We start from the raw sequence: 14,754 nt of genomic DNA, 5'->3' as shown, positions 1-14,754 counted from the left end.
ACACCATACACTCTCCTTGCCACTTTAACTGTCTCTGATCCTCACAAGAAGCCTTGAAGTTTTCTGTTCACCATCGTTACACAATTGAGAACACGGGGTTCAGCAAGCTCAAATAACTGAAACATAGTCATGGAGTGCATGATTGATGAGAAGCTGGGATTTTAACTCCATGGTGTTCTGCACTATACTGCCTCTCTGTAAAACAATCTCCTAAGACCCAGATAAAAATAAGAAGAGTGTGGTCCCTTGCTGTTTGCTTACTAGCAACATTAGTATGTTTCTCTGGCACCAAACTGGCCAAATCCAGAGGGTGTGATGTTTGTTGGGTTGATTTGGGGGAAAGGGTAAATGGAGCCCCAGGGGAGTTTACCTGGCACAGGGCCCCTCTGAAAACAAGTTTCACTTACTTCCTGCCTGGTACTCTTTCTGTGAGAGTATCTAAAAGCACATGTTTATGAAATAATTACCTAACGGGAAGGCAGATTTGTTTGGATTTTTTTTAAAAAGGCATTATTTACATGAAGTACATCTGTTATTGCCAACTCCAGACATTTTACTGGCCCAAGAAGCTGTTTTGGTTTTGCTTTTGTTTTTAAATCATACACATGAAAAGACTTGAGAAATTGGGGAAACAGGCCAGAGAAATTATATTTTCCAAGTAAGTTAGTGCAAAATGCAAAAGAAAGATCTAGCATTCTCCACCACCCCAAGTCCATCAAGCTTTACACTACATTGTTTTGCTTCCCCTAATTTTCAGAAATATGACAGAGCAGAAGGAAATTCACTGAGGTTTATTTGGTTTATGGAATGTGAATTTTTAGACATTAAATTGGTCACATTTAAAAATCAGCTTTGGTAGAATGGCAGTAATCTCAAACTATGTGTCCTAGTTCTGTTGTCTTTTTTTTTTTTTTCTAGATTTAATGATGCTTTACAACAGTTTTCTAAGTCTGAAGTTTTCTGTGCCTGCGCATCCCAGAATTTGCTAAGAGATGGAAGAGTCTCCGCAAAACGATCTGAACGCAGTGACCCATGACAACGATGACCTCCTCAAGAGCACCAGCCCTCAGATTTCTGTTAGTGAATTTTCTTGCCACTGCTGTTATGACATCCTGGTTAACCCCACCACCTTGAACTGTGGGCACAGCTTCTGCCGGCACTGCCTAGCTTTATGGTGGGCCTCTTCGAAGAAAACAGAGTGTCCGGAATGCAGAGAAAAATGGGAAGGTTTCCCCAAAGTCAATATTCTCCTCAGGTAAAGCTCAGTCCTTATCAGTAGCCCATACAGCTGGCACAATGTGCTTTCTCTTCATGGGAGCAGCTAGGTTTGAGAAGGCCAGAGGCACCGAGCTGCCCCCCACCATGGTCACATTCTAGATCTGCTGGCGTGTGTGAGGCAGGGAGCTCAAGGACTGCAGATCCAGACTCCCTTATGGGTGACCGTGATCTGTTTGTGATTTTCATAAAGGAGGAAAAAAAATTCTGGTTATCAAACCATTGCTTTAATAATCCTTTGTTGTATAACGCTTTTTATTGATTTGTATCCACTGAGAACACCCCAGATCTAATAGAGAAAGTGATATAACTCCACAATTCTGTATAATTCCTTTTGATGCTCATTTTCATTCATCATCTTTGACTAATCTCTGTTCCAGTTTTTGTATCAATAGAGGTAGTTTCCCATCATCGTCTCATACAACAAATGGTAAGACCTTTCAGGTAGTAGATTCTGTTCTGCTTCTATTCATATTTATAATGTACTTGTGAGGTCTTTGAGGCCTGGCTTTTCTTCTATTGCCTTGATACCAACAGAATACCAGAAAATTCCAGGAAGACATTAAACTAACATGCTTTTTCTATTCTTTTTTTTTTTTTAAGATTTTATTTATTCATAAGAGACATAGGCAGAGACCTAGCCAGAGGGAGAAGCAGGCTCCCCCTGTAGAGCCCAATGCAGGACTAGATCCCAGGACCCAGGGATCACACCTGAGCCCAAGGCAGACGCTCAACCACTGAGCCACCCAGGCGTCCCTAACCTGCTCTTTTTCATCTGAGACACATTGACAAACTCTTTGCTCTTACCTGTCAGCCTTGTTAACCTAAAGGTCAATCTTATGTTGAAGGAAGATTCTCTGATTATGTGTAATTGAAAATGAAGAGAGCTCTGTAGTAGGACCTAATGATGTCCCTCTTACTAGTCAACTCTACTTGCTTTCCTCTTTATGAATTAATTTTTAATAATATCAGCAATACATAGAAACCTTCATTTGTTTATCTTCTTTTAAAAGATTGGAATTAGTATTGATAAAGTTAAAGACCCCTTTGACCTCTTCTTCCCCATCTTGCCATCTTTCCTTCCCTTTTCACCCAGTCATTTCAGCTATGACTTAGTTATGATTTCCTTCAGATTTTTTTGTATATATTTTTTATTGGAGTTCAATTTATCAACATATAGCATAACACACAGTGTTCTTCAGATTTTTAAAAATAGTTTTAAACATTATGTATCAATAGGAAATGCAAGTATTTCCTCACATCAGTTGTGCACTATCTACTCGGTTCTGCAGTTTACTGTTTTTATTCAATGATACGTATGTCTTAAATTTATCCATCTTGATACAAGTGATAAGCAGTAAATTCATTTTTAGAACTGTGTAGTGTTCCATCATGTGAATAGACCATGTTTTATTTGACCGTTTCTCTAACAGTGGACATGTAAGTTGTTTCAGATTTTTTGCTGTCATCAACAGGGCCATAACTGACCTTCTTGTCTGTTCTTCGAAAGTGCTTGTATATTATTAAATATTGAATGTTAGTTTGATTTTGGCCTCTAAACATTATGAGTATATTTAGACAAACAACCATCTTGTGATTTTTTTTTTCCTTTTCATAGGGATGCCATTGAAAAATTATTTCCTGATGCCATTAGAATGCGATTTGAAGACATTCAGCAGAATAATGACATAGTCCAGAGTCTCGCAGCCTTTCAGAAATATGGGAATGATCAAGTTCCTTTAGCTCCCAACACAGGCCGAGTGAATCCGCAGAGAGGTGGGGGATTCTTTTCCGGAGTGCTCACCGCTTTAACTGGTGTGGCAGTAAGTTTATCACTGTGTTTCTCTGCCCCCTTCCCTCCAGTTTCCACTGAAGTCAGTTCTGGTTTTTTTGTTTTTTTGTTTTTTTTTTTTAAGTCAGTTCTGTTGAAATTGATGGCATACCTGCATGTGATGATTCACTGCATGCCTGGAGATCTGCTGGGTTGTATGATTTTTCCAGCATGCTACATACTCAAGTAGATAATGTGATATTCAGAGCCCAGTTATTGTTAGCTTTATTCTGTTTCATGTTCTTCCTAACCTCTGCAATAGCCACCATTATTATTCCCATTCTATCTGTTTATTTCTTATTGTTATCATTATTTTTAATGTAAACTCCATGCCCAGCATGGGACTTGAACTCACAACCCCAAAATCAAGATCACATGCTTTACTGACTGAGCCAGCCAGGAGCCCCTATTATTCCCATTTTAAAGGTAAGAATACAGATGCAGGAAGGTGTTAGAACTGGAATTCAAGACCATGTCCACCCTGATGGTCAAGTTTCAAGCCCAGCACTTTACTAACATCCCATGTAGAGACTGTTTTCTTGCTTTCTTTTTTTTTTTTCTTTAAAGATTTTATTTACTCATGTGAGACACAGAAGAGAAACAGAGACATAGAGGGAGAAGCAGGCTCCTCACAGGGAGCCCAATGTGGGACTTGATCCCTGGACCAGGATCACGCCCTGAGCTGAAGGCAGATGCTCAACCACTGAGGCACACAGGCATCCGGAGACTACTATTTTCTTTTCAGTTACATGCTATAACAATTTCAAGATTACAAATTTTCCAGCAAAAAAGGAACATAAGTCCATTAAATCAGCCAAGATGTTAGAGTCAAGGGTACAGTGCCTCCAGATGCTCTTCAGTGAGTTCTGTTCCAGTCCCTTAGGGTGCTGATCCCTTAGGGTGCCCCCACTGGCAATGAGAGGATCCCAGTGAGACTTCTGCTGCCCAGCCATCTGTGGCAGTGGTGTTGCTATGCTTCCTTGCACCGGCTTGCCACCATTCCCTCCATCCTCAGCCTCTTCCTGCCCCTGCCCCACACTCACATATTGAGGAGCTGGCATCTCTGACCTTTCTGTGTGTTAAGAGCTTTCCCTTTGCCCAGGTGGTCCTGCTTGTGTATCACTGGAGCAGCAGGGAATCTGAGCATGACCTCCTGGTCCATAAGGCTGTGGCCAAATGGACAGCAGAAGAAGTGGTCCTCTGGCTGGAGCAGCTGGGCCCTTGGGCCTCTCTCTACAGAGACCGATTTTTAGCAGAAAGAGTCAATGGAAGGTAAGAAGCAAGGTCTTCTGACACTTTTTTTAAGCTGCTTTATTGAGATATAACCCACATACTATAAAATTCACCTGTTAAATTGTACAGGCCATGATGTTTAATATAGTCACAGATGTGTGCAGCTATCACCACAGACCAGTAGTTTTAGAACATCTTCATCACCCCAAAAAGAAAGCTCTTACCTACCCTTTTACCATCAGCCCTCATGACCCCCTCCCACTCCCCGGCAGCCACCGTTTCACTTGCCCTCTCGATGGATTTGCCTGTTTAGGATATCTATTATGAATGGAATTGACCTTTTGGGTCTCACTTTTTGACATCCCAGAACATTTTCAAGGCTCATCCAAATTGTCACGGGTGTCAGTGCTTCATTCATTTTTATGGCACAGTGATATTCCAGTTTGTGGCTGTGCCATATTTTATTTATGCGTCCTTTCGTTGGTGGACGTTCTGGCTGACTGCATTTGGGGGCTGTTAGGAATAGTCCTGCCGTGATCCCCTGGCATACCAGCTTTTGTATAGACCTGCATTTTCAGTACTCTCTTATGCTCTCTTAGAGTGGAGTTGCTCAGTCATAAGTAACTCCTTAGGTTTACCTTTTTTTAGTAGCTGCCAAACTGTTTTCCAAAACAGCTGAATCATTTTATGTTACTGACATTTTGTTTGTTGCTTCTTGATTATAAGAGGAACATATATTTGCTGGTTATTTAAAAATAAGAATGTAGAACTAGAGGGTGTTGGAAGTGAAATACCCTCATAATTCTATTCTTCAGAGAAAACCGCCATTGTCATCTTTCTGGACATCTTTCCAGGTTTTTTTATGTGTTTATACGTAAATACATATAAATGTATGTTATTTATTTGTTTGAAAATACTATTATACTAAACACAGACCTATGTTTATCTGTATGTGTATGTATATGCATATGTATGTGTATATATGCATGTATACTGGAGTCTGTTTAATTCATCTCTACCAAAACAAATCTGAGTTGCTTCCTTTTTCCTATTCTAGGCAATTCCAAGCAATGTAGTAGCAAATGCCCTAATACAAGGAACTCCCGAATCGAATTGTCAGGCCCTGGGGAGGCCTCCTTCTGCCTATCAACATATCCCCACGCCCTCTTCCAGAGCACTGTCCATCTTTCTTGGGGTCTTTCCTTCCTCAAAGAGAATGTGTAGGGATAGTACTTGGCATACCACGCAGTGCTTAGAGCAGCCACTGCCGCTGATCGACTTGTTCCAGACGGCTGTCTGCTCCCTGCCAGGTTGCCTGACTGCCGGCTTCCCACCCCAGTCATGTTTTCCCCCGGGACAGGAAAGCCAAATGCTCCCACTTGAATCATCTGGTTTTTGTAAGAATTAGTACCTCTCCCAAATTGTGGTTAAAATAATTTTTTTCTTCTCTACCTAGTTAATACATGTTTGCATAATTGCCTTCCTTCCAGAAGATAGATTTCTAGAACTGCAATTTCTGGGTCAAAGGAAATAAACCTTTACAACTTTCTTTTTTTTTTTTTTTTTTAAGATTTTATTTATTTATTCATGAAAGACACACAGAGAAAGAGAGAGAGAGAGAGGCAGAGATACAGGCAGAGGGAGAAGCAGGCTCCATGCAGGGAGCCGGACATGGGCCTCGATCCCAGGTCACCAGGTTCACGCCCTGGGCTGAAGGCAAGCGCTAAACCGCTAAGCCACCCAGAGATCCGCTAAACCTTTACAACTTTGATAAATATTTCCAAATTACCCACAAAATGACATCAACTTACATTCCTCCACCAACACAGCAGGTTGTGTTCCTGCTGGCCTCCTTGCTGGTACACAAGGGTGTTTTTAGCGATGAATTATTGTTGAGGTGGAGTTGTTTTCAGATGAATGGGCTCAGACAAGGGATCTACAATTATTTTTCTTAAATTACTATCCTAAAACAGCTACTCTTAAAATTGTAACGTTTTATTGGATTTCTTTCCTTTTTTTTTTTTTTCTGTACACATACATTTTGCAGTATGTGAAAGGTTAGACTGCATAGCTGGATGAACAGAGGTTAAGAGTAGAAGAGACCAGGGTGTGCCTTGGCTGAGCCACTTTATTCCTCCAAACCATTTTTTCAGCCACAAAATGGCCATGCCATCTACTGGGCAGAATTGTTAAATGAATCAGTGATGACTCATGGAAGTAGTTTCCAAGAGTCATTGAGCATTCAGTTGTTTGCTGTTATTACTGTTAGTTCATATACTGAGTGTCTTACCTTACTCAAGCCTGAAGTACTTATGCTGATAGAATGCAATCCTCAGTGTGAAGTTTGCCTCCAGAATAAAATCTCAGAAGAAATCTCTTCCTACTGCTACCCCTCCCCCACAGGTTGCTTTTAACTCTGACAGAGGAAGAATTTTCAAGGGCGCCATATACCATAGAAAACAGCAGCCACAGAAGAGCCATCCTTCTGGAACTGGAGCGTGTCAAAGCACTAGGTGTGAAGCCCCCCCAAAATCTCTGGGAATATAAGGTGAACTCTTTGTTTTTTTATTTTTATTTATTTATTTTTGAGATTTTCTTTATTTATTCATGACAGACACACAGAGAGGGAGAGAGAGAGGCAGAGACACAGGCAGAGGGAGAAGCAGGCTCCATGCAGGGAGCCCGGTGTGGGACTTGATCCCAGGTCTCCAGGATCCGGCCCTGGGCTGAAGGCGGCGCTAAACTGCTGAGCCACCAGGCTGCCCTCTTTGTTTTTTTAATTGAGGAAAATATAGAGAACAGCCTCTCCGTCATTTACATATCCACTCCTTGGGAAAACATCACAGACACAACCGAAGCCCACAGCTCCCCACTCTTTCCAGAAGTACCATGCTCCTACAGCAGAGCTGGGGGGCCCCATCGGCCATGTTTCCCTACTTGTATTATGGGTGTGCATACGCACACACTAGGAGCATTCTTTTACAAATCCTCAACCTTAACAGAGGAGGCATGAACTGAGAGCATGTCCTTCTGCAAGTAGCCTTTACCCCTCTGGCTCCAGTTCACTCATTTTCTCTTTTTGAGCATATGATAGTTGATGCATTGTCCTGTCAGTGAACACTGAGATTCTTTCCATTTTTTGCTACTGGAAACAGTGCTGCTGTGGAAATTCTTTGGAAGTTCTTACGCTTTCTAGTATATACTGAGGAACAAGATTACTAGGTCACAGGCAATACACATCTTCAGCTTTATGAAGTATTGATAAATTATTCTTCACTGTGACTGCACCACAGATAGGATTTAGCATATACTGTACTGTAAAATGAATATATTATTTTATAATAAAATATAAAATATTTATAATAAAATATAAATTTTATAAATTTATAATAAAATATAAAATATCTAGAATATATACCGACTTACATATCCTAAAAAGACAGCATGGAGAAAAATAATTACAAATGACCAATAAGCTCATGGGAAAAAAATGTTCAACCATAATTAGAGAAGCGCAAACTAAAATAAGCAAGTGCATTGTTTTCCCCTCTATGATCTTGTCCAGAATAAGAACATCATAAGAGGAAAGAGAACTCATATGTTCTGTGGATCCTAAATATAGTGCAGTCTGCTCAGAGAACAGTTTATCAATAACTATTAACATTTAAATCGTGCCTACCCCGTGATCTACACTTTCACTTCTTTGATTTGCACTTGGAGCACAGGCAGCATGGTCTGGGGTTCAAGGGCAGGGCTGGCTGCACTCCTTCCTGGGCTTCTCTAGGGCACACTCGCTGTGGAACACCAGCAGGCACCCAGGCCCCGTGTGCCTGTCTCCTCCTCGGTAAGTGACTTCATAAAGTCACAGTACAAACTAAACTTTGAGCCCCCATGTCATTAAATGAGACATTCACCACAGCATCGTTGGTAATAGCAGCACATGGAAAACCAGCTAAGTGCCCATCATTTGAACAGGTTAAATAAATAGGGTGCCACCCAGATGTGTACAGACAAAGGTAGAAGGTGGTGACTCTGGGTGTGCCAGTAAGGAAGGCAGTTGTACTGTTCGGAAAATACACACATTTGTATCTGTATGTTTGCCATATGCGTGGAATATATGTAGAAGCATACACAGACTGTTGTTAATGTTTTCATCTGGGGATTGAGACTTGGACAGAAGGGAGATTTATCAATACACTTGGGGGCCATTTGGAAAACATTGTGTTGACTATGTAGATGTATTATAACTCTAGTTTCAGAATTTTTGAAGAATAGGCATGGAGGTCGTCAGGTAGGTTTGTTGTTGTTCCCATTATTGTTGGCCCTCTATTCAAAATCCGTAAAAGCAATCTTAATATGAACCAGAGCAAATGGGAACTTAATTCTGGACCCAGGGTAAAAGCAGGCAAATTTTATCAGGCGGCTCCTTCACATCATCTGAGCTGCCAGCCCCACCCTGAGGTTGGCCATGTGACAATTAGCCAATTAACTAGAAGGTCAAAAGGTATGTGATAAGATCCTACCAGCCTTAGTGTCTGGGTACAGTTCCTGTTCTCATTAGACATGAAAGAAACCGTTCCCTGCTGAAGTGCTGTCGTAACCACCTTACCGGGTGGTTGGTTTTTCTCTTTCTCCGATAGGAAGTAGCCAACCACTCTACTGGTTCAGCACTCACACTGATACTGGACCCACAGATAAGTCGCCTGGTCATCTCCCTTTCTCTGGTCCTGACCATGATGTGGCTGGCCACACTCAGACTTGATTTCTAGGGCCAGTGCTCCTTTAGATCTCGCATGTCCAATAAGAACAGTATCGCCCCTATGGCGATTGGTTGGTGAGGGGTAGAAAATAAAAGTCTTAAATTATGATTTGTTCCCTTCCAAAGACCACAGTACATAAACAGATTTATAGTCTATCTGTGGTATTTAGCATTTCATGGAGGGGGCAGGGTTATAGAGGAAAAAGAGCTTTTAAAAGGCTCCTTAAGAGGAGATTTAAAAAAAAATTTTTTTTTAATATATATATGGAAACACTTTTTTTTTTAAAGATTTTTTTATTTATATATTCATGATAGAGGGAGAGAGAGAGAGTCAGAGACACAGGCATTGGGAGAAGCAGGCTCCATGCCAGGAGCCTGACGCGGGGTGGGACTCCAGGACCACGCCCTGGCCCAAAGGCAGGCGCTAAACCACTGAGCCACCCAGGGATCCCCCTTGGGAAACATTTGGAATGAAGAACTACTCCCGTGTTTATTTCTCACCTAAGTTAGGATGCAAAGATATTTACTATAGAAAACTTCAAACTTACACAAAAGCAAGATAATAGTACAAAACTGCTGTGTACCCTTACCAGCTACAGCAGCTTATGATCATGTTTATTCCAGTGATACCACCCCACCTACCCCCACCCTGACTATTTTGAAAATCTAAGATACCTTATTTTTCATAGGTTAAATATTGTGCATCTCTAAAAAGTAAAGACTCTTTTAAAAACAAAACTAGGGGTGCCTGGGGGGCTCGGTCAATGAAGGGTCTGCCTTCAGGTCAGATTATGATCCCAGAGTCCTGGGATCGAGCCCCATGTCTGAGCTCCCTGCTTATCAGGGAGCCTGCTTTTCCCTCTCCCTCTGCCCCCACCCCTGCTTGTGGTCTCTCTCTCTCTCTCTCTCTCTCTCTCTCTCTCTCTCTCAAATAAATAAAATCTTTTAAGAAAATTTTAAAACAAAACTCAATTCTCTGATATCAGATAACTTGCCAATAATCAAATGTAGTACTACATCTTTTTCTCTTCCAGGTCATTTGTTCTAAACAAATTCTGCATTTGGTTATTATGTCTCTTAAGTCTCTTGTAGTGTATGGATTCCCCCTCCCTCTGTCACCTTGCATTTATTCATTGACAAAACCAGATAGTTTTGTCTGCAATTTTCCCACATCCTTAATTTTTTTTCAAAGATTTATTTATTCATGAGAGACAGACAGGCAGAGACACAGGCAGAAGGAGAAGCAGGCCTTCTCTTTCTCCGATAGGGAGCCGGATGTGGGACTCAATCCCAGATCCCAGGATCATGACCTGAGCCAAAGGCAGCACCCAACCACTGAGCCACCCAGGTGTCCCAGTTGTCCCACATCCTAAATTTAGCTGACTGCCTCTCTGTGATGTCACCTGACAGGCTCTTCTGTCCCCTGTATATCCCATAATCCAGTAGTTAAATCTAGAAGCTTGCATTGGTTTAGGTATTCAGCAAGACTCCATCATATGTGGTGGTGTTTTCTTCCATCAAGAATCAAGAGGCTCATAATGTCTAATTGTCTCTTTCTGGTGGTAGCAGCCACCATGATCATTGATTGTTTACTTGCAAAATAGTGATGTTATAATTCTCTCATTATTTCTTCTTCTTCTTCTTTCTTCTTTCTTCTTTCTTCTTTCTTCTTCTTCCTTCTTTCTTCTTCTTCTTCTTCCTTTTTTTGAGAGAGAGTGTGCACATGAGGTGGGGGGAGAGGGAAAGAGAGAATCGAAAGCAGACTCCCTGCTGAGTGTAGAGCCTGATGATATGAGGGCTTGATCCCACCATCTTGAGGCCATGACCTGAGCCAAAATCAAGAATCAGATGCTCAATCAGCTGAGCCACTCAGGCACCCCTCAGTTGTTTTGTTTCTTCACTTCCACATGAGTGAAATCATACGGTTATCTTTCTCTTAGTTCATTTAGCTTATTAATACCCTCTAGTTCCATCCATGTCGTTGCAAATTGGCAAGATTTCATTCCTTTATGGCTCAGTAATATTCCATTGTTTACATATATCACATCTTCTTTATCCATTTATCAATCAATGGATACTTCCATAATTTGGCTATTGTAGATAATGCTCTATAAACCTCAGGGCGCATGTATCCCTTCAAATTAGTATTTTTGTATTCTTTGGGTAAGTACCTAGTATTGCAATTGCTGGATCATAGGGTAGCTCCATTTTTAACTTTTTGATGAACCTCCATATTCTTTTCCATAGTGGCTGTACCAGTTTGCATTCCCACCAACAGTGGAAGAGGGCTCCTTTTCCTCCACATCCTTGCCAACACCTGTCGTTTCTTATGTTGTTAATTTTAGCCATTTTGACAGTTGTTAGGTGATATCTTACTGTAGTTTTGATTTGCCTTTCCCTTATGATGAGTGATGTTGAGCATCTTTTCATGTGTCTGTTGGCCATCTGTATATGTCTTTGGAAAAATGTCTATTCAAGACTTCTGCCGGGGATCCCTGGGTGGCTCAGCGGTTTAGCGCCTGCCTTTGGCCCAGGGCGCGATCCCGGAGTCCCGGGATCGAGTCCCACGTCGGGCTCCCGGCATGGAGCCTGCTTCTCCCTCCTCCTGTGTCTCTTCCTCTCTCTCTCTCTCTCTCTCTCTCTGTCTATCATAAATAAATAAATAAATCTTTAAAAGAAAAAAAAAGACTTCTGCCCATTTTTAATTGGATTATTCATTTTTGGGGTGTTGAGTTGTATCAGTTCTTTATATATTTTGGATACTAACCCTTTATCAGATGTTATTTGCAAATATCTTCTCCTAGGTTTTCTTTTAGTTTTGTTGATTGTTTCCTTTGCTGTGCAGAAGCTTTTTGTTTTGATGTAGTCCCAATAGTTTGTTTTTTATTTTGCTTCCTTTGTCTCAGGAGACCTAATCTAGAAAAAAATTGCTACAGCTGATGCCAAAAATATTACTGCTTGTGTGCTCTCTTCTAGGACTGTTACGGTTTCAGGTCTCACATTAGGTCTGGAATCCATTTCAAATTTATTTTTTTGTATGGTGTAAGAAAGTGGTCCAGTTTCATTCTTTTGCCTGTTGCTGTCCAGATACTTTATTTTCTTACACAATAAGATGTTCAAGGTATTCTTGTACCTTTCCTATCCCAGACCTAAGATGGACCTTTTTAAATCTTCACTACAGGAAATTTTAGGTACATAAAAAATGGAGGGAAGAGTGTACACACACCCAATTTCAATGAGTATTAACTATGGCCATTCTTATTATATAATACTCTACCCATACCCCCACACACGCCCAATGTATGGGCTTATAGTAAAGCATGTGCAAACTTCATATTATTTCACCCCTAAATACTTCAATGTGAATCTTTAAAGAGAAGGACTCTTTTCTTAAAACTTCATAGTAAGCCATTAATAGCATCAAATAACGTGAATGTGTTTTTATAGTTTTTTGAGCTGTAATTGACATATACATATTTAAAGTGTACCAGTTGATAAGTTTTTTAAAGTTCCAGTATAATTAACGTACAGTGTTATCTTAGTGATTCAATAATGATTCAGTAATTCCATACATTACTCAGTGCTCATCAAAATAAGTGTGCTCTTTAATCCCTGACACCTGTTTGACCCATTCCCCTATCCCTTCCCCTCGGGTAACCACCAATGCATTCTCTAGAGGTAAGAGTCTGGTTTTTTGGCTGTCTCTTTTTTCCTTTGTTTTTGTTTTTTTTTTTTTTGTTTCTTAGAATCCACTTATGAACGAGATTGTATGGTATTTGTCTTTCTCTAACTTATTTCACTTACCGTTATACTCTAGCTCCACCCTTGTTGTTGCAAATGACAACATCCTTTTTTATGGCTGAATATATATTCCATTTCATATATATATACCACATCTCCTTTATTCATCAGTTTGACAAGTTTTGACATATTGTAAACACCTGTGAAACCATCACTGTGATCAAGGTAGTGAACCTATCACTCCCCAAAACCACCTCCTGCCCTTCTGTTGAGCCCTGCTCCCAACTTCTTCCCATTCAGATCAGTGCGTGGTGCTAACGTACTGGTCCAATTTGCATTTCTCTAAGGACTAATGATAACATCTTTTTATGTGCTTATATGCATCCTTATTATATCTTCTTTGGTGAAGTAGCCATTCATACCTTTTTTTTTTTTTCCCATTCATACCTTTTGTCCATTTTATTTGATGCTTACTAGCATCAAGTAAACTGAGTCACTTTGAGTTACTTTTGTAATCAGGAAAAATATAAATGCACATTTTATAGGAAAATTTACAAAAGTGACAAAAATGAAAATAAATAACCCATAGTCCCACCTGAGAACCAAATATGGCTAACATTATATCTTACTCTCTTTTCTCCCAGAGAACTTGTGTGTAGTTTTGTGGTCCTTTTGTTTATATATTCATTCTACAAATACATCTGTTGTGAGCCAGGTGCTTCTCTGGGAATGGATGTGAAGGCGGTCTGGCTTATCTGGGGCTGGCAGCAGGAAGATCAGATTGCTACACATCTTTGACTCTTTTTTCACCTAACACTATAACATGAGCATTACCCAAAACTTCCCACATTCGTTTTTCAGTGGCTGTATGAATTCTGTGCTAAAACATCTTCTGTAACTTCATTGTTTAGGTCGCAGATTCCACTTTCTCCATTATACACAATGCAGCACTAAACATTTTGTGCATAAAGCCTCTGTATTTCTGATTAATTTTATTTTAAATGGTGCCCATTAATACATTGGTTAAATTAAACGCACACTAGCGGGGGTGGGGGGATAGAGGAAGAGGGAGAGAGGGAATCTTAAGCAGGCTCCATGCCTAGGCTTCATGGAGCCTAACACAGGTATTGATCTCATGACCCTGAGATCATGACCTGAGCTGAAACCAAGTCAGATGCTTAACCAACTGAGCCACCCAGGCACCCCTAAATTAAACATTTTTAAGACTCTGATACGATTTACAGAATTGTTTTCCAAAAAGGTTGAGTTTTACTAACATACCTAGGAGTATGCTTCTCAGCCCCACCCCCCAATCCTTGCCAAAGCCACGGAGAAAGATTGGATCTTATTAAATATAGCCCAACAGATGGATTATTTGGGCCTTTTCTTGCCATTCATTGGTTCATTCATCCATTCATTCATCGTTTGTACAAATCACACAAAAAGGGCTGATGGCAAAGGATGTGAGACTGTGGAAGGAGCATGGATGGGGAGCTGGCTGACATGGTTGTAACACGCCCCTTTACCCACTTTGTCCTCTGCAGGCCGTGAACCCAGGCAGGTCCCTGTTCCTGCTCTATGCCCTCAAAAGCTCCCCAAGACTCGGGCTGCTGTACCTCTACCTGTTTGACTACACAGACACTTTCCTACCATTCATCCACACCATCTGCCCTCTGCAAGAAGACAGTCCTGGGGAGGACATCCTCACTAAGCTTCTGGTAGGTCTGCAGAGTGCCTTGAATGGAATTGTTCTTTCACTCCTCAGTGTGTTATAGAATTGGACACATGGCTGTAGCTGTTAGGAAAGAGCCAGCATGGTGGCTTCATATGTGGCCTTCATTTGTTCCTTGCAAGGAGAAACCCTACAAGAGAACATCTAAGGCAACTCCTCCCAACTCCCAGAAGCCAGTTTTAT

The 14,754-nt window shown here is 40.9% G+C and overlaps 1 protein-coding gene across 5 annotated transcripts in view; it reads left to right on the top strand.

Moving 5' to 3' along the window:
• Positions 1–14,754, top strand: part of BFAR (bifunctional apoptosis regulator) — a 31,027-nt gene that overhangs the window by 11,485 nt on the left and 4,788 nt on the right. For all 5 annotated transcript variants that reach the window (XM_041749431.1, XM_041749433.1, XM_041749432.1 and 2 more), the window contains 5 exons: positions 919–1,255; positions 2,894–3,098; positions 4,209–4,378; positions 6,743–6,887; positions 14,384–14,557. In XM_041749431.1, coding sequence (XP_041605365.1) covers positions 993–1,255; positions 2,894–3,098; positions 4,209–4,378; positions 6,743–6,887; positions 14,384–14,557 — 957 coding nt within the window. In that variant the 5' untranslated portion in view covers positions 919–992. The remainder of the gene's footprint in view (positions 1–918; positions 1,256–2,893; positions 3,099–4,208; positions 4,379–6,742; positions 6,888–14,383; positions 14,558–14,754) is intronic.

This window comes from Vulpes lagopus, chromosome 3, assembly GCF_018345385.1.
Source record: "Vulpes lagopus strain Blue_001 chromosome 3, ASM1834538v1, whole genome shotgun sequence".
In the NCBI taxonomy this organism is placed as follows: Eukaryota; Metazoa; Chordata; class Mammalia; order Carnivora; family Canidae; genus Vulpes; species Vulpes lagopus.
This window is presented reverse-complemented; position numbering and strand designations above follow the sequence as displayed.